The 20,498-nt window shown below is 49.2% G+C and overlaps 1 protein-coding gene across 1 annotated transcript in view; it reads left to right on the top strand.

Annotated features, from left to right (window-relative positions):
• Positions 1 to 203: 203 nt before the first annotated feature.
• IL17RA (interleukin 17 receptor A) overlaps positions 204 to 20,498 on the top strand; it is a 34,525-nt gene continuing 14,230 nt past the window's right edge. Inside the window, exons 1-5 of the mRNA XM_056119984.1 lie at positions 204 to 314; positions 14,626 to 14,650; positions 16,668 to 16,814; positions 17,995 to 18,116; positions 18,662 to 18,788. Of these exons, the coding sequence (XP_055975959.1) occupies positions 204 to 314; positions 14,626 to 14,650; positions 16,668 to 16,814; positions 17,995 to 18,116; positions 18,662 to 18,788 (532 nt within the window). The remainder of the gene's footprint in view (positions 315 to 14,625; positions 14,651 to 16,667; positions 16,815 to 17,994; positions 18,117 to 18,661; positions 18,789 to 20,498) is intronic.

Genomic DNA, 20,498 nt, shown 5'->3' with positions numbered 1-20,498 from the left:
ACCTCATGGTGTTTCACTAATAAAAATTTAAAAAAAAAAAAAAAGAAAAGAAAAGATGCCCGCGCCGGGCCCTCCCTGGCCTGCCCCGCCCAGCGTCGCCCTGCCCCGCCCCCGCGGAGCCAGTGGAAGCCGGAAGACCGAGGAGACACTCGGGGAACTCAGCGGCCGGAGGGAGACCCCGCCAGGCCCTGGCCCGCAGCAGGATGGGGGTCGTGCCCCTGCCCGCGCTGCTGCTCCTGCTGCTGAGCGGCCTGGCCCCCGGTGGCGCCGCCCTGCGCCTGCTGGTCCCCCCGGAGCCCGTGTGCGCTCAGCAGGTGAGACTGCCCCGCCCGGCACTCGGGGGTCGGTCCGGGAAGGACCTGGCGGGACCCGGGAAGAGGAGTCGGAGTTTTGGGGGGAAGATCGGACTGACTGCGTGGCACAACCCGGGCAGTCAGTCACTGCGCGCACGCGAGGCGGGAGGGAGAGGCGGCCCCGGGCCTTCCGGGAGCCTGGACGGGACCCGGCGGCCTCCAGGCGGCCCCCCGCGGGGAGGGAGGCCGAGCTGGACGCTCTCTGGTCTGCAGTCCTACCGGCGGGGCCCGTGCGGAACGTGGGGGCCACGGCGGACCGCACCTTGGACCCTCCCGTCCAGAGCTAGGCGGCCTCTGGAGTGAGAGCCCGGACGGAAGCCGTGGCCCGGAGCCCTCTAAGGGACTGTCGGCTCGGCGGCACCTCCCCTGGGCATGGGACGGTGATTAAGTCTCTGCCCTTTCCGCCCCGTCCTGTCCGGGCACACGTATGCCAGCGGGGTTGGGACGGAGACCTATTTGCTGCTGCCCCTCCAGGCCTGGCCTTAGAGGGTACTGGCCAGCAGCACGCAGGTCCCAGTGGGCTGTGCCCCTCTACTCCGCTTTCTCTGCAGTGCCCTTGGCCTCTCACCCTCACCGCTCACTAGCCTTAAACTTAAGAGCAATCCCTGAGCTGGAACACATGAAACCAGGTTCTTTGTGAACAAACTTTATGGAGGAGGGTCGAGGGTGAGTGACTATTTAGTGGAGGGTTTTTGTTTGGTTGGTGTTTTGGGGTTTTTTGTTTTGTTTTGTTTTTTGCTTTTTGGGTTACACCTTGCGATGCTCAGGGGATACTCCTGGCTCTGCGCTCAGGAATTACACCTGGCAGTGCTCAGGGGACCATGTGGGATGCTGAGAATTGAACCCGGGTGGGCCGCGTGAAAGGCAAACGCCCTACCCGCTGTGCTATTGCTCCAGCCCCAGGGTGTTGTTGGTTTTTAATGTCACTGATGTTGGGAAGTGTGATTCCTGAGGTTGAGCACAGCAGATGTTTGGTGTATTTGGTATTCTGACACTGGGCATTCTGTGTTCAGTTTTTGATGGCTGTTTGCTGAGTTCCTGTCAGCCACAGTGCAGCCCAGCCTGCTGCGGGTGTCCCTTGCCAACAGAACCCAGGGGGGTCTCCCGGGGAAGTGCCAGCTGGGGTGTACTTCATGGAAGAGAAGATAACTTGGGGCTTCCAAGATTGAGTTTGGTGGAGATTTCAGGTCGAGGAAAGGGCCAGAACCAAGGCCCTTGGAAGGGAGATAAAGTGAAGGAAACTAGTGAGAGAAGCTTCAAAGGGAGACTTTACTGAGGTGAGACAGGAATCGCCCAGCTCCCCTGCACCTGTTCGGTGGGTCCTGAGAAGGTGGAAGAAAAGCTTGCCGGGCGGATTTGTTCCTAACTCATTATGGCCTCATCCTCACCTTTATCTTCACCTGCACTCGGATTACTCCTGGCAGGTTTGGGGAACCATATGGGACCCCAGGGGTTGAACCCGGGGGAGGCATGCAAGGCAAGTGCCCTATCTGCTGTGCTATTGCTCTGTCCTCCCCTGAGAGTTTTGAAGACACGAAGCCAAAGAGTCTAAGAACTAAGACACTTGCCTCACATGCAGCCAAACCTGGTTACCTGCTCTCCAACATCTCTTTTGTTTGTTTGTTTTGGGGTCACACCTGGGGGTGTTCATGAGTTACTCCTGGCTCTGAACTCCGGAATCACACCTGGCCGGCTCGGGGATCATATGGGATGCTGGGGATCGAACCCCGGGTGGCCAAGTACAAGGCAGGTATCTCATATGGTCCCTGAGCACAGCCAGGAATGGCCCCTTGTTACAGAGAAGGGATCACACCCTGAGCACCTCTGGGTGTGGCCTCCAAAACAAAACAAAACAAAAGAATGTTGAATACATTGTTTCTAATCCTTCTAGGGACTAGAAGGCACTACTGTTCTGGGCTTGGTCAGGGCTTGTTCCATCATTGTTTTATGACTTGCTGCCAAGGAAGGACCTGGAGCGTCATACATGTGAGGCATGAACTCTTCCACTGGGCCCCAGCCCAACATTCTCATTCTTGTCTCTTTGTATGGTACCTAATTTTTTCCCTCTTAAAGATTATGGTTTTGGGGCTGGGGCGAAAGCACAGCGGAGTCCTCCAGGCCCTCGGCCCCGGCCCGCAGCACGATGGGGGTCGTGCCCGTACCCCGGCTGCTGCTCCTGCTGCTGAGCGGCCTGGCCCCGGGTGGCGCCGCCCTGCACCTGCTGGTCCCCCTGGAGCCCGTGTGCGAGTTTCCTTGCATGCAGCCGACCCATATTCGACCCATGTTTGATTCCCAGCATCCCATAAGGTCCCCCGAGCACCACCAGGAGTAATTCCTGAGTGCATGAGCCAGGAATAACCCCTGTGCATTGCCGGGTGTGACCCAAAAAGCAAAAAAAGAGAAAGAAAAATGACATGTGTTGGGGGGGGGGGGGGCTTGGGGTCACTTCAGGCGGTGCTTGAAGGCAGGGGATGCCAGTGTGGAACCAGAGTTGGGCAAGTGCAGTCACGCCCTTTAACCCCTGTACTATCTCCCAATCCTCCTCTAGAAAGATTTAGGAGCCTCTTTTTATTTCTGGTAAAGGTATTTTAAATTTCATAACAAAGTACTTCAGCTCTAGAGCGTCATTTCCCACCCCCCCTCCATCCCTATTTGCAAGTTCTCTTGTGTTCTGTTGGGGGCTGGAGCGATAGCACAGTGGTTAGCGTGTTTGCCTTGCACGCGGCCCACCAGACCAACCCAAGTTTGATTCCTCCGCTCCTTCTGGAGAGCCCAGCAAGCTACCAAGAGTATTTTGCCCTCACGGCAAAACCTGGCAAGCTACCTGTGGAGGACAGTGACAGTTGTGTTCTGTTTTGTTTGAGTGTGTCCAGTTGGTGCTGGGTATCAGGGAGCCCAAGCCAAGCTACATTTCAACCCACTTCCCTCAGACTACTCTTTGTTTTCTCTATAATCTTCTGGAAGTCAAGTTTGCATTTAATTCTCTAATAGTCATGTTATCTCTCCTATTTCTATTTTATTCTGCTTTCAGAGATGTTTCCTGAATCGTACAGCCCAGTCTTTCAATGGTTTTTTTTTCTTCAAGGTTTATTTTTTTTCGTTCTCTGCCTGTTTATTTTCTCATGTCACTGTCACTGTCACTGTCCTCCCATTGTTCATCAATTTGCTCGAGCAGGCCCAGTAACGTCTCCATTGTGAGACTTGTTTCTGTGTTTGGCATATCGAATACGTAATGGCTTTGCCAGACGCCTGAGATACTCTCAGTAGCTTGCTGGGCTCTTCGAGAGGGGCGGAGAAATCGAAGCCGGGTTGGCCGAGTCAACCACATGCAAGGCAAACGCCCTACCCACTCCACCCGGCAGTGCTCAGGGCTTACTCCTGGCTCTGTTCTCAGGGATCACTGCTGGTGGGCTCAGAGGACCATATGGGAGGCTGGGGAGTGAACCTGGGATGGCTGCATGCAAAGCAAACCCCCTAACTGCTGAACTCTCACTCCAGCCATATATATATATATATATATATATATATATATATATATATATAAAGGTAAAGGCCCTCCCGTTGTTCATCGATTTGCTCGAGCGGGCCCAGTAACGTCTCCATTGGAGATTTTGTTGTTACTGTGTTTGGCATATTGAATACATCACGGGTGGCTTGCCAGGCTCTGCCGTGCGGGCGAGATCCTCTCGGTAGCTTGCCGGGCTCTCCGAGAGGGGTGGAGGAATCGAACTTGGGTCGGCCATGTTGGCTGCGTGCAAGGCAAACGCCCTACCGCTGTGCTATCGCTCCAGCCCTATATATAGTAAAGTAAAGTAAGTAAAGGCCCTCCTGTTGATCATCGATTTACTCGAGTGGGCCCAGTAACGTCTCCATTGGAGACTTTGTTGTTACTGTGTCTGGCATATCGAATACTCTCGGTAGCTTGCCAGGCTCTCCGAGAGGGGCGGAGGAATCGAACTCGGGTCGGCCATGTTGGCCGCTTGTAAGGCGAACACCCTACCGCTGTGCTATCGCTCCAGTCCCATATATATATATATATATATATACATATATATGTATATATATGTATATATCCTATATCTCCTTGACATATGTTTGCAGTATCTTTTCTTATCTCTTTGAAACTATTATAATATACAATTTAATTATGTACTGCACTGTAGCACTGTCCTCCCATTGTTCATCGATTTGCTCAAGCGGGCCCAGTAATGTCTCCGTTGTGAGACTTATTACTGTGTTTGGCATATTTGTGAGACTTATTACTGTGTTTGGCATATCGAATACGTCACGGGTAGCTTGCTGTAGCTTGCTGGGCTCTCCGAGAGGGGCAGAGGAATTGAACTCAGGTCAGCCAGGTTGGCCACGTGCAAGACAAACACCCTACCTCTGTGTTATGGCTCCAGCCCAATTTAATTATATATACATATACATAATTATACTATACAATTTAATTGTATTTCTGTTCCCAACATTATCTTATTTTCTCAAGAACTTTATAAAAATTGTTGCTTTATCTTTATTCCTTGGGGTCAGCAGGGTTGTACCTGCTGCTGCCAGGAAGGCCACTGGTGCTGGGGGTGAAGTCGAGTTCTCCAGGCATGTGTGTTGCTGCTGCCTTCCTGACCCTCACGTATGTTGTCCATTCATATTCCTTCTTTGTGCATGAGCATTTATAAAAAGCTTATCTTTCCTACACAGTGAACACAGTATGAGCTCTCATGGAATTCTCTGTTTTCTAGTTCTACTTACATGCATATTTTCTGTTGTGTCTAAAAACGTTTCCCTTATCTTTCCTCTCTTTGTCATCTCTGCTTCTGGGCTTTCACCTTGTTAAGTGCAGTGCTCACACAGCAAGGTCCAAACGCGTGAGGAAGAACTTTTTCCTCACTTCCTTAGAAAATTGAGTGACATGATCAAATGTTTCTAGCAGTTTCTTTTTCTCACCCATCAACACATCTTGGCATCCAGGGCATTTGTACAGTGTTCCATGTATTAGTAATCTACCCAATTGTTACTCCTTTGAGGCATACTGACTTAAACTGGCTCTCTATTCAGCACTCCCTCTTATTGATCATTCAAAACCACAGAAAAAATTTGGGGACTCACATATGCAAGATGTATGCTTTACTGCGGAGTCGCATCCCTGACTGCTATCCCTTTTCAAATCTAGCATGTGTTTTACACTAAAAAAAATTTTTTTTTAAATGTAGGAGTACTGCTATTTATTCAGCCACTGATTAGGCTGACTGAATTGGGCATGAACTCCACTACACTAAAATTTTTTGTTTGTTTTGTTTGGGGGTCACACCCAGCAATGTTCATGGGTTACTCCTGGCTCTGTACTTAAGAATTACACCTGGTGGGTTTGGGGAACCTTATGGGGTGCTGTGAATCAAACCCAGGTTGGCTACATGCAAGGCAAGCATCCTAACCACTGTGCTATTCTTGAGCTCCATGTTTAATATAAAAACTTGGTAAGTCATATGTGAAAAGAGAAAACTACGGATCAAAATCACTTATGCGGGGCTGGAGTGATAGCACAGAGGGTAGGGCATTTTTTGCCTTGCATATGGCCAACCAGGGTTTGATTCCCAGCATCCTGTATGGTTCTGTTCCTGAGCATCGCCAGGAGTAATTCCTGAGTGCAAAGCCAGGAGTAACCCCTGAGCATCGCTGGGTGTGACCCAAAAAGCAAAAAAAAAAATCACTTATGCGTGGAGCTGCAAACAATTCTGTATAAAATGCCAGTGCACGCGTGCAGCCATCCCTGGTTCCATTCCCAGCACTCGAACCCAGAGTTAGCACAGCTGGTGTGACCTAAAAACTCACTTGCTATCCCACCTCCCATAAATATTAGCACAAACTCCGGGTACAGATTCTGGGAATATCAAAGGAATAATGTGCCACAGCCAATTATGAATGAGCTCAATGTTGATCCATTAACAGCAAATCTGTTGATATAATTCATTATGCTAATAAGAATAAAATTGAGTTAGGGTAGTAAGCGCTGGAAAGAAGCAATAAGGTTCAGAAGCTTTTTTTAAAAAATTTTTAATAGTGAGACATCATGAGGTACAGTTGCAGACTTACACATTTTTGTGCTTGGGTTTCAGTTATACAATGATCAAGTACCCATCCCTCCACCAGTGCCCATTTCCCACCACCACGGGTCCCAGTATCCCTCCCACCCTCCATCCTCCCATCCCACCCTGCCTCTGTGGCAGGGCATTCCCCTCTGTTCTCTCTCTCCTTTTGGGTGCTGTGGTTTGCAAAAGAGCATTGAGTGGCAATCATGTTTGGTCCATAGTCTACTTTCAGCATGCTTCTCCCATCCTGGGAGGATCCTCCCAACACCTTTATTTGGTGCGCCCTTCTCTATTTGAGCTCCCATTTCCCCTAGCATGTGTGGTTGGCCTCCAAGCCATGGAGTAAAATTCCTGGTACTAATCTCGGCCATTCTTGGGTGAGAAGCTTTTTTTAAATATAGACCCATTTGTTTATTTTTTAATTTTGTTGCCTTTGCCAGTAGCATAATATATATATTTTTAAATTTTTATTAGTGAAACATCATGAGGTACAGTTGTAGACTTACAAATTTTTGTGCTTGGGTTTCATTTATACAGTGATCAAATACCCATTCCTCCACCAGTGCCCATTCTCCACCACCACTAATCCCAGTATCCCTCCCATTCCCCCAACCCCCAATCCCACCCTGCCTCTGTGGCAGGGCATTCCCTTTTGTTCTCTCTCCCTCCTTTTGGGTGCTGTGGTTTGCAAAAGAGGCATTGGGTGGCAGTCATGTTTGGTCTATAGTCTACTTTCAGCATGCTTCTCCCAACCTGGGAGGATCCTCCCAACACCTTTTATTTGGTGCTCCCTTCTCTGTGTGAGCTGCCTTTTCCCCTAGTATGTGTGGCTCGCCTCAAAGTCATGGAGTAAACCTCCTGGTACTAATCTCAGCTATTCTGGGGTGTTAGTCTCCTATTTTGTTACTTTATGTTCCCCAGATGAATGCAATCCAGAAGCCTTTTCTAATGTATAAAATGACTATTAAAATCTAAGATTCTAACAAACTACATGGCAAGCTGTTTCCATCCCTCAGTGGGATTATTGCAGGATGGTGACCGGTGTGTATTCATCAGTCTCCATCTGAAACCTTCCAACTTCCTTTGTGTCTGCGGGAGCAGGAGTTTTTCATCACAAGCATTTTTGGTATCTGTCTGTGACTAACTGAATTTCCCAAGATGGGTATCTGTCGCCCTTCTCCAGGAGAGCTCCCCAGCTTAAAGACTTGGTGTCCCAATCTGGGACTGCCCAGTGGGAAGATGAATGAGCATGTTCCTGAAAGTTCTCCACCCCACAGAAAAAAGGAAATGACGCTTGTTAGAATGTGCAGAGATAGGAGATGGATTCTGTTGTGAAACATGTGAGAGGTTCTGACAGAGCTGTGATGGATGGGAGGTGTGAATCACCAGGCAGGACAGGAAGGCACTTACCCAAGGGCTTGAGAACTGTTCAGAAGGCCAGGACACAGCTGTGAGAACCTGCTTCGGGTGGGTCCCAGTGTAGGCTGGTGGTAGTGTCTTCTCTGTTCCGCACCAGCCTCTCTGCTCTCTCTTGAGAGGATCGAGTTGAGTCGTAGACTTGGCCAGTGCATACCCAGTCACCCTGTCCTGAAAACCATATGTGTGTGTATATATATATATATATATAACATATTTATATATATTGCTTTTAGAGTCACACCTGGCAATGCACAGGGGTTACTCCTGGCTCTGCACTCACTTGGCTCTGCACTCAGGAATTACTCCTGGCGGTGCTTGGGGGACCATATGGGATGCTTGGAATCAAACCCATGTTGGCCACTTGCAAGGCAAATGCCCTACCCGCTATGCTATTGCTCCAGCCCCAAAACCATATATGTTTTATTATTTTTTTGGTGAGGCATTTATTTCATTAAGTTTTTTTTGTAGGAGTACTGGTATTTATTCAGCCACTGATTAGGCTGATTGAATTGTGCATGAACTCCACACCATATATATTTTAAACAACATGATTTATTAAGTTGTTCATAATACAGTTATTTCAGGCTTTAAGCGTTCCAGCGTCAATCTGACCACCAATGTGGCTTTCCATCCACCAGTGTCCCCAGTTTCCCAGCCTGTCTCCTTTCAGGCGCAAACAGATTGACTTCAAATTGTTTGTTAGAACATAAAGGAAAATGGAGTTATCAAACCTCAGATTGATTGGAGTCCATTTGTACTGATCATTATCACTTGATCACTTGACTTCCTATTAATCATCAATTTGCTAGAGCGGGCGCCAGTAATATCTCCATTTGTCCCTGTCATGTGCTAGTGTGGCCCAATGGCGTCTATTCATTCTAGGAACATGAAGAGCCTCAAACCAATCGTTCAGGGTCTTGATGAATAAGTCTGACCATCTGGTAGGTGGGCGGCCTTGCGGTCTTTTGACGTCCTGTGGAATCCAGTCAGTAATGGCTCTCGTCCAGGGGTCGTCTCCAAATCTCATTACATGTCCAGCCCATCTGTTTTTGACGCCTTGTCAAACGAGACAGCATCCCTGATTCTCGCTATGGAGGTCGGAACTCCGGATTCCTTCTCTCATTTGAGTGAAACGTGATACTCCAAGCATAGCTCTTTCGATTCCTCAATTACTGATCTTTATATCTCACAATAATGTTACTTAGGTCTTAAGGATCTGAGGATTGAGCTGGTTGGTGCTAGTTGAGCATTCTGCGTTTCGTTTTTGCTCATTGAGCGTGGTGGCATATGCAACTTTTCCATCAGTTTTGCTATGATCATACTGGGCTGACTTAATCACTTAATCACTTAACTTCCCGTTAGTCGTCGATTTGCTCGAGCGGGCGCCAGTAACGTCTCCATTTGTCCCTGTCGCGTGCTAGTGTAGCCCAATGGCATCTCTTCGCTCCGGGAACATGGAGGGCCTCAAACCGATCGTTCATGATCTTGACAAAGAAGTCTGACCATCTGGTAGGTGGGCGGCCACGCGGTCTCTTGACATCCCGTGGAATCCAATCAGTAACAGCTCTAGTCCAACGGTCGTCTTTAAATCTCATTACGTGACCAGCCCATCTGATTTTCGACACCTTGGCAAATGAGACAGCGTCCCTGATCCTTGATCGTCGACGGATGTCAGAACTCCGGATTCGTTCTCTCATTTGAGTGAAACGTGATATTCCAAGCAGAGCTCTTTCTATTCTTCTTTGGGAGACCTGAATGGCGTTCTCATCTTGTTTGCGTAGGGCCCAGGTCTCTGAGGCATATGTTAATGCAGGAAGAACAGTGGAATCCAAGAGATGTGCCCGGAGCCGGAGGTTCTTCGTCCTCTTAGCTATTTCTTCGACGTTCTTGAAGGCGTTCCAAGCCGCTCTCTTCCTCCTGCGCAGCTCGGGTGCCAGGTCATTTGTCATGTTGACCTCTCGACCTAGGTACACATAGCTGTTGCATTCGGAGATGGTCGTTCCATTGAGAGCGAATGGGGCGTCAGGAACAAGGCTGTTTCTCATAAACATTGTCTTCGTAAGATTCAGCTGTAGTCCTACCTTTCCACACTCACGGTCAAAGTCGGCCAGCATTTGTGCTGCTTGGCTGATGTTTGGTGTTATTAAAACAATGTCATCAGCAAAGCGGAGGTGGTGTAGTTGCCGACCATCTATCTTCACTCCCATTCCTTCCCATTCCAGTCGTCGCATGATGTTCTCGAGGGTGGCACTGAAGAGTTTTGGTGAAATGGTATCACCCTGCCGCACCCCTCTCTTGACATCAACGATCACTTCTTTGTAGAATGGTGAGATCCTGGTAGTGAATCCGCAATACAGCTCACGGAGGATCCTGATGTATTGGGCTTGAATGCCCTGATTGGCTAGGGCTTCAATGACCGCTTCCGTCTCAACAGAATCAAAGGCCTTCTTTAAATCAATGAACGTTAAGCAGAGCGGCATCTTGAACTCCCGAGAAACCTCAATGAGCTTGGTTATCGTGTGGATATGGTCGATGGTGCTGAATCCTTTGCGGAACCCTGCTTGCTCGCATGGTTGTCCTTCATCTAGTGTTCTGCCAATCCTATTCAGGATGACTCGAGTGAACAACTTGTAGATGACAGACAATAGGCAGATCGGGCGATAGTTGCCAATGTCATGGATGTCTCCCTTCTTGAACAGTAGTACGGTCCTGCTGGTTTTCCATTGAGATGGAACCTTGCATTCAGACAGGTAGCGAGTGAAGAGCCGAGCCAGTGTATTGATGAGTACTGACGGCAGGTTCTTCAGGTGTTCAGGTCTGACCTTGTCTGGGCCGGGTGCTGTTTGCTTCTTTACTGACGAAATGGCGTGTCGGATTTCGGAAGGGAGAACGTTGGGAACGACATACCCATCCTGTGGAATTTGGTATGTCGGCAAGTGGACATGGCTATCGAAGAGATTTGAGTAGAAGTCATGGATAATCTTCTCCATTGCCGTTCTGGAGGATGTGATGGATCCATCAGGACGTTGGAGGGCAGTCATCTTGGTCTTATAGTTGGCAAAGGACAGGCGGGCGTTACGAATACTTTTCCCGGCTTCTGCCGCATCTACCAGTACTTCTGCTCTTCTCTCTTTGAGGTCTTCCTTGATCGCATCTCTGCACTGCTTTGCGAGCTCGGACGTTAGCTTGCGGTTGCCTGAGGCATGCGCCAAACCACGCTGGCGAATTAGCTCAAGAGTTTTCGAAGATAGGCGACTTTTTGTGGCTATCTCTCTCTTGGCGTTCCTCGCACATTCATGGAGGTGCTGAACCAGTCGATCGTATTCCTCGTCAATGTTATCAACAATGGCATCTTCCCATGTTGCTGCAATAGTACCAAAGAGTTCCCAGTTGGTGGTCGTTCTGGGAGTTCTCTTTTTGAACTTTGCAGCCCTTTCTCCCCGCTCTGTGAAGTAGAATTTTGCACGAAGGAGACGGTGGTCCGATCCCGTTCGAAATTTTGGGACAACAGCGACATCAGTCAGGCAAAACCGTCGATTGAATATGATGTGGTCTATTTCGTTGTGGAATCGTCCACCGGGAGACTCCCATGTCCATCGTTTAGATTCTGCCTTCTGGAACTGTGAGTTACCATGAATGGTCTTGGTCGACATGATGAACTCAGACAGTCTCTCACCCTGTTCGTTCCATTCTAGGCCATGGGTTCCGATGTGAAGTTCTTCAGCTGATCTTCTCGGTCCTATCTTGGCATTAAAATCACCCACAATGATCTTGTAGAAGGTGTGGTCTTCTTTATAGAACTTCTCTAACTCATGGAGCTAGAACTGGGCTGACAATACTATAAAATTTTGAGGTGCCTCGTGGTTGCGAGCTCCAGGAGCTATGAACCTGGAATGATTTGGTGGCTTTGCAGCTTGATGAGGTTGAGTTATGGAGCTGGGCCATTTCTGTCTCTGACGGTGTCCCGTGTGACTGTGGACTGCTGTGCCTTCAGGAAGAAAGGGGAATTTTTGTTTTGTTTTTGGCCCACACCCAGTGATGCTCTGAGGTTACTCCTGGCTCTGCACTCAGGAATTGCTTCTGGTGGGCTCAGGGAACCATATGGGATGCTAGGAATCGAACCTAGGTCAGCTGCATGTAAGGCAAGCACTTTACCCACTGTACTATTGCTCCAGCCATAGAAAGAGGTTTTTTTTTCCTTTTTGGGTCACACCTGGTGATGCACAGGGGTTACTCCTGGCTCTGCACTCAGGAATTACTCCTGGTAGTGCTCGGGGGACCAAATGGGATGCTGGGAATCGAACCTGGGTTGGCCACGTGCAAGGTAAACACGCTACCTGCCGTGCTATTGTTCTAGCCCCCGCAGAAAGAGAAATTAAAAAAAAAACACAGTTCTGACCTGCTTCGGCAGCTCTCTTCTGACTGCAAGGGCATGTTTGGTCCATTCTGGAGACCCCTGAGCTCACCTGGGCTTATCCCCACTTGCCAATTTAAGTCTGTGGAGAGGACCCAGGTGTCATGACTTTCATTTACCTAGACTGCCAGATGCCAGAACTAAGGGGAGCCAGTAATGAAAGAGCAGACAGTATGTGCCGGACTTGAACAAATAGTGTCTCACTAAGAGCGCTGAGGTGGTATCTGGGCGTTGCAGCCAAGTTTCCCAGTGATTCTCTGGGAGCTGCCTGTTCAACGGCAGGTTGCTCCGTTTCATTGGAAGGTTTATTCACAGAGATAAGTCCCCACTGTGTGGAATATTTTGTAATACAAAGATCCTAGCTGGTCAAGAACAAGTTTGTGGGACTGGAGCGATAGCACAGCGGGTAGGGCGTTTGCCTTGCATGCGGCTGACCCGGGTTCGATTCCCAGCATCCCATATGGTCCCCTGAACAACGCCAGGAGTAACGCCTGAGCATCACCGGGTGTGACCCAAAAGAACCAAAAAAAAAAAAAAAAGAACAGCTTTGTAACTGTGTATCTCATAGTGACTCAATTAAAAAAGTAAAGATTCGGAAAAGAAAGATGGCGGCCGCACGGGAGCCTTGTGGACAGCAGGTTTGAGCCGGGGGCGGGGGGCGGCAGGGACTTCATGGGAAGGGGGGCGTTCTGGGCCGTCCTTCACGCCCGACCGAGGTCACCAGCTGCCCCCCACGAGCGGCTCTCCAGCACGGCCACGACTCCAGAGCACAGAAACCAATCTCTTAACTATCTAACCTTTTTTTTTTTTAACTATCTAACTTTTAATAGAAATTCTTCCAGGGTTAATAAGTAAAACAGCAGAAATCCAAAACCGCGCAGCCACTATCGCGGCCGCACGACATCATTTTATTCTTAAACCAAGCTGTAGAAAGCAAATCATTTCACAACACTGTTTCAGCATATTTGATTGGGGGGGGTCGTAAACTCTAAACAATAATTGTGCATCTTCTATCGAAGCAATGTATCTAGTCAAAGTAGATAGTATTAACTAGAACTCATCTGCCTCACAGGAATTGGGAGGGGTGGGAGGTGGGGTTCTATTGGGGTTCACGGTTAAAAATAAGTATTGGTAAAGGGAAATGTGTTTGATACTTACATGACTGAGACCTAAACCCGAAAACTCTGTAACTTTTCCCACAGTGATTCAATAAAGAAATAAACTATAAAAAAAAAAAGTAAAGATTCAAAAGAAAAAGATCCTAGCTGGGACATGTGAACAAATTCAGACTCCCACACCACCAGTCCTATTCCTGTCCCCAAGTCTGTCTTTATATTTGTCCCTATAACTCACACCTAACACCGTGAGTCTGGGGTGGTTGTGGCTTTAATTGTGGCATTGATGGAACCAAAGCTTGACCATGTTCAAGAATGTGTAAATTCCTGTGGCTGCTGAGTGTAGACCTAAGTCCAGGTGTGTGTGCATATGTGTGTGTGTGTGTGTGTGTGTGTGTGTGTGTGTGTTTCCAAAGCAGACATAGCTGGACAAAATAAATAGTTTATATCTATTGCCATAGTGGGAAGCAGCAAATGTGCTGTTACAGCAGTGATTGGTTTCCCCATCAATAATGGGGTTACAGATTCCTATTTTGTTTGGGGACCACACCTGGTAATACCCAGGTCTCACTCCTGTCTCTGTGCTCAGGGATCACTCCTGGTGGGCTCAGGGGACCACATGGGTGCCAGGTGCCAGGGTTCAAACCCAGGGCGGCCACACATGCAAGACAAACACTCTACCCACTGAAATATTGCTACAGCCCTGAAGATTTTTTTTTTCAATTTTGAGTCACACCTAGCGACGCTCAGGTGTTACTCCTGGCTCTGCACTCTGGAATTACTCCTGGCGGTTCTTGGGGGACCATATGGGGTTCCGGGGATTGAACCCGGGTCGGTCGCACGCAAGGCAAACACCCTACCCACTGTACTATTGCTCCTGCCCCAGAAGATTCTTAAACTTATTGTAAGGATTAGCGAGATCACGTGTGTCCAACACAGGAGTGGGACAGAGTTCTTCAACAAAACCCTATACTTTAAAATTAGAAAGTTCCCAGCTCATAACAATTACTCTGAAAATGCCAGTTTCGTTTTTGCTGTGTACTCCACCCGCATACCACATCTGGGTTCTCCTGAGTTGGACAGAATGAGAATGACACGGAAAAAAATATCGGGAGAATGTTTTCCGCCTTGAGGGTGGACCTGACAGAGAAGGGAGGCTGGCATTTTGCACTCTGAGGTTGAGGTGTGAGCTTGTGCATCAGTCTTTTGCTACTGCTGACGTCTCCTTTCCTTCGCAGGGACTGGAATGCGTCGTCGAGAACAGTAAGTCATTTTCCTTTGGTCTTCTTTGCTTGGTTTATAAAGTGCAGGCCCTTTGTTTCATATTGTTTGTGACAACACAAAGGCAAATGGAATGATTAAATTTAGATTAATAAGTCAAAAAAAATTCAATGGGATTTCTTTTCTTGGCTTCTTAAGTTTATCCGCACTGAAAGAACTAAAATACAAAAGCTATAACTTTTAAGTATTCAAGTGTCAGGAAAATGCTTCAAATAGTTTATTTGGGGCCTTGGAAATCATAATTTTAGCTTTTAAATGATATTATTACATAATTATCATGGTGATAACTTAAATGTATTACTATTAAATGTATTACTATTGAAGTGCGATCATCATAAATAAATAAATAAAGTGCAGGGCTTGTGTTGGTGCCCCAGAAAGTTGCCACTCTACTTGTTGCTCAGCGGGAGGGGTATAGCAGGAAGGAGCTTGGGTACTGGCTGTGTGTGCCTGCAAGCCCTAGCAAGACTCCTCTTTGTTCCCAGTCAGGACGTGAGGGCAGCTGCCGCTGGGATACTGGGTGCTTGCCTGGTCTGTCTGTGACACTGGCTTACTCGCCAGAGTTATCACTGTAATGTGAGAGAAAGCAGCATGGAGCTGATTTTCTTTCTTTTGCTTTGGGTTTTGAGCCACACCCAGCGGTGCTCAGGGCTCACGCTTATCGCTAAGCTCAAGGGTCACACTCCGTGGGGCTCAGGGGACCATATGGGCTGCTTGGCAATCAAACCCAGTTGGCTGGGTTTGCAAGGCAAGCACACTACCTGCTGAACCACCTCTCCAGACCCTGTTTTCTATCATAAATCAAGAGAAAGTGCACATTTCCTGTTTCCTTACCTTTCGACACCCCTGAAATAAATAAAGCAACTATTTTTTATTAGTGAAACACTAATGGGCTGGAGCGATAGCACAGCGGGTAGGGCGTTCGCCTTACAAGCGGCCAACATGGCCGACCCGAGTTCGATTCCTCCGCCCCTCTCGGAGAGCCCGGCAAGCTACCGAGAGTATTGGATATGCCAGACACAGTAACAACAAAGTCTCCAATGGAGACGTTACTGGGCCCGCTCGAGCAAATCGAAGATCAACGGGAGGGCCTTTATCTTTATCTTTATCCTTTAGTGAAACACCATGCGGTACAGTTGTAGACTTACAAATTTTTGTGCTTGGGTTTCAGTTATACAATGATCAAGTACCCATCCCTCCACCAGTGCCCATCCTCCACCACCACAGGTCCCAAGCATCCCTTCCACCCCCATCCCCCCCACCCCGCCCTGCCTCTGTGGCAGGGCATTCCCTTTTGTTCTCTCTCTCCTTTTGGGTGTTGTGGTTTAATAAAGCAACTTTTAATCACTTCCTTGCTCGAGCGGGCCCAGTAACGTCTCCATTGGAGACTTTGTTGTTACTGTGTCTGGCATATCGAATACGTCACGGGGAGCTTGCCAGGCTCTGCCGTGCGGGTGAGATACTCTCGGTAGCTTGCCGGGCTCTGCCCCTGCTATGCTACCCCATTTCTTTTGGCTGGGGGTGGGGTGAGGAGGGAGGGTCACACCCACCATGCTCAGGGCTTACTCCTGGCTCTGTGCTCGGGAATTATTCCTAGTGGCGCTTGGGATGCTGGGGTTTACTCCTGGTCAGCCATGTGCTCCCATTTCTAACCCCTGCTTCATGTCAAAGCCATGTGTGTTCATTGTCTTCACTCCTGAAATGCATCCTAGACCTCAGAGCTTTGCAGGGGCCAGAGAAGCACTGGGACAGAGTGGACAGGCAGTCACAAGCCTCTGACGCCTGGCCCAGCACCTGCGTCAGCAGGAAAGCTTGTTGCTTTGTTTATGTGATTCCAGGGGCTCCATCCACAACACTACAAAAGAAATAAATACCTAAAAATCAAATCAAATCTCTCCCTAAGCCCACAGCTGCCCCCTTCGCTGGCGTGTCTCTGTTCTTATAGTTCTCTGAGTCTATTGTCGGACAAGTATTCTCTGCTCCTTTTCCTGGGGACCAGGTACCTGCCTTGATGACAGCTGGATCCGCCTCGAAAACCTGACTCCCTCGCCCCCCAAGAACATCCAGGTCCACCTGCACTTGGCCCAGACCCAGCATGGAGAGCTGCTCCCCGTGCTTCACATCGAGTGGATGCTGAAGGGAGACTGTGAGTGGGATTGGAGACCAGGTAGCCGCCCCACTGTAAGAGGGCCACCCAGGGGCCGTGCGCGCTCAGGACTGGCAGCTTTATCCTTGCTCAGACAGGAGGCCCAGATCCTGGGGCGAAAGGCTCCCTCACATCCTGCACTGCCGACTTTCACAGTAATCCTCACACCTCTCATCCCTTCATCCTTGATGGGAAGACTACCTACAGCCTAAACTTTTTTTTTCCCTTCCTCCTACCAGGCTGGGAAAGAGTCAAGTTGAGTGGTTCGTTCTTTGTCTGCAGTACCAAATATTTAAAGGGAAATACTTACACATTTGCCAGCCTGCTTTTTCCCTTAACTTAGGAACTGACATTGGGATGAGTGCTCCAAAACAGTGCTCAGGGTACCCAGATGTCTCTAGTATTTGGCACTTCTAGCTAGAATCCAAGGATATGTTGCTGTTCAGGCTCTGCGTGACAAGGATCCCCCAGTGCCATCCCATCAGTGCTTGGGGGCCTCCAGGACTATCTGGTGATGCTCAGGGTCTTGCCGTGCTGGGGATTGAACTGCAGTTGGGTTCATGATTGCGTGCACCCCTAACCCCTCTGCCATCTTCCTGGTACCCAGAGGCTGCCACTTCCTTTCGACTTGTTGTTTCTAGTTTTTTTTTTCTGGGGAGGGGGTGCACACCTGGCAGTGTTCAGAGGGTACTCCTGGATGGACATTCAGGAATTATTCCTGGTAGAGCTTGGGGGACTGTATAGGATGCCAGAGAATGAACCCGGGTTGGCTGCATCCAAGGTGCTGTATATTTCCAGCCCAACCACATCTAGCCAAATCATCCAACCAAATCCCTACCCCTTGGGGATTTGTATTACAGAATTGGGAAGCCTGGGATTCACAGAGCCAGCCCCAGGTTGACCTTACCTTGTGAGACCCTGCTTCTCCTGCCTGTAGCAGTCCTAAGACACTCACCAGTGTGTCCAGTGTCTTCACTATGAGTCTGTAATCTGGTACAAATCTGAAATGGGTTAGGCAGCTGAACGTCATTTGCAAGGAGGCTCACCCAGGCTCATGAGCAAATGTGAACAGGAAATGAAGGGTTGGGTCAGTGCACAGCTTTTTCTGAAAGTGAGCAAGCCCAGAGGCCTGCGAGTGGTGCGGCAGCTGCTTGTTGAGATCCGTATCTGCCCCCTTTAGCCAGCTTCCAGGTCCTGAAGGGCGCAGAGTTGTCTCTCCTGCAGCTGAACACCAATGAGCGTTTGTGTGTCAAGTTCAAGTTTCTGTCCAGACTGGAGCATCCTGCGGTAAGTGGGGAAGAAGCAGCTCCAAATGGATTGTGTTTCGCTGAGAATTCCTGGGTTCCCTGACACAGGACGATGCTGATGAGGCCAGGTGTAGGTTGTTTTTTTTTGTTTCATTTGTACTCCTGCCTCTGTACTAGGCGGTCACCCCAGGTGGTGGTGGGGATTGAATTTGGGGCTCCCAAGAGCAGAGCTTAGCTCCAGCCCACAGAGCTGGACCCACAGCCCCTTAGTTTTCAATAGGCAAACACGAGGAGAAAAAGCAAAGATCCTGGTGCTGCTAGATTGGGATTTTGTTCTTAAGGCTGGAGGGGGGTGTTGGGGCCGCACCCTGCAGTAGGTGGTCGCTCCCTGTGGTGCTTGGGGGACCCTGAAGTGCTGAAGACTGAGCCAGGGTCACTCGCGTGCAGAGCAAGAGCCTTAGCCCCGTCCTGGGTCTCCAGGCCCTGTTCTTGTTTTGGACTGATCTCTCAGGGGCTGAGGGAGGTGGGGTTTTTGGTACGGACAGGCCAGAGGTGTTCTGTGTGTCAACTGGCCAACCTTCCTTCCTCCTTTATTTTCAGTGGCGCTTTAACTTCAGTCACTTTGTGGTAGAACCTGGCCAGAAGTATGAGGTGACTGTTAACCACCTGCCCAAATCCAGCTCTGACGGGGACCCGAACCACGAGTCCAAGAGCTTCCTTGTGCCTGGTAAGCGCGTGCTCCAAGTGCGTCCCTCCCCGGGGCGATGTCAACCACCGTGTTGGATACCAGCCTGCCTGCTGCGCTGGACAGAGGCTGCCACATCAGAGCTTGTCCAGGTTCCACAGCTCTCAGGGCCTGGGGCTCAGCAACCTCTCTAGGGACACACAGTAGGTGCTGGCCCATGACCCCAGGGTTCTTGCAGGAACCAAATTCCTTCCCTCCTCCTAGAAAAGCTCTTGTCCCGCCCCAGAAGGATCTAAAGGACAAATCATTCTTACACTTGAGATGTCGCTCCTTGGGGTGCTGGCCTTGCAGGCAGCTGACCTCGGTTCAGTCCCACACAGACAGCTTTGCTGCCTTCTCCCCCGGCCCCCTCCTCTCTCCTCTCTCATCTCAACTCCTGCATGGTTCCTCAATCCCATGACTTCTTCCCTCTAACTTCTTCCCCCTACCTCAAGCTGCCTTTGAGTCCTGCCTTTGAGGTTATCTTCTGAAACATGTTTTGTGTGTGTGTGTGTGTGTGTACCTTCTATGTCCCTGTCCTCTTCAGGCTCAACCACAAATTGCCTTACTCATTATTAAAATATTTTTCTGGGGCTGGAGCAATAGCACAGTGGGTAGGGCATTTGCCTTGCACACGGCCGACCCAGGTTCAATTCCCAGCATCCCATATAGTCCCCCAAGCACCGCCAGGGGTAATTCCTGAGTGCATGAACCAGGAGTAACTCCTATGCATCGCTGGGTGTGACCCAAAAAAAATAAAGTAAATAAAATAAAATCATTTTCTATTTGGAGGGAAGGCCACACCAGGTAGTCCTTTGTCCATATTCAGTCCCTTTGTTGTGGGGGTTCCTTTTTCCTGCTCACCAGAGCAATTTTCCTCTTGAACCCCAGGTCCCTGGAGGGCAGTGGGGTCATAGACCTATTTCACTCTCCGGAACATTCCACATGGCCTGTTTAGGGAGAAGATCAGGTTATTAAGGGCAGTGATGGCCTCTTCATCCCGGAAGCATCCACCTATGGACACACACAGAACATCTGATTATATCGCTTTTTCTTGTCATATTCCTCATCATACCCTGAAATTAGAGTGACAGAGTTTGTGGCAATAAGCTGTTTGGTTCTGCCCATCTTTTCTCCTGGGATGTGCTTTGCAGCGGGCAGGGGCTTTAGTTAGCATGCGTCTCCAGTGTCAGAGCAGTGGGACTGGAGCGATAGCACAGCTGGTAGGGCGTTTGCCTTGCACGCAGCTGACCCGACTTTGATTCCCAGCATCCCATATGGTCCCCCAGCACCGCCAGGAGTAACTCCTGAGTGCAGAGCCAGGAGTAACTCCTGTGCATCGCTGGGTGTGACCCAAAAAGCAAAAAAAAAAAAAAAGAAAAAAAGAAAAAAATCAATGCCAGAGCAGTGCTGGAGTATTGGCACATACCGATACTTGGTGAATATTGCTGAGTGAGTGAATCTCCCCCATTTTCTCTGCTCCTAGAGTAGTGTGACCTGGCCCCTGTCCCTCTAAAGTTCATGCCTGTCACATGTCTTCTTGAACCAGAGTTAAAATGTTATGGCGAGGGGCCCTGGGGATTGGGAGTGGATGATACTAGCCCAAACCAGCGTGTGGAATTAGCTCAGAACTTGCTAGCGATGCAGATGAGTCTCTGCCTGGGGAAGTCATGTGGGGAGCCTACGAAAACTGGGGGAAATGCCTGGGAGGGA

This window comes from Sorex fumeus, unplaced genomic scaffold, assembly GCF_029834395.1.
Source record: "Sorex fumeus unplaced genomic scaffold, SorFum_2.1 ptg000042l, whole genome shotgun sequence".
NCBI classification, from domain to species: domain Eukaryota; kingdom Metazoa; phylum Chordata; class Mammalia; order Eulipotyphla; family Soricidae; genus Sorex; species Sorex fumeus.
This window is presented reverse-complemented; position numbering and strand designations above follow the sequence as displayed.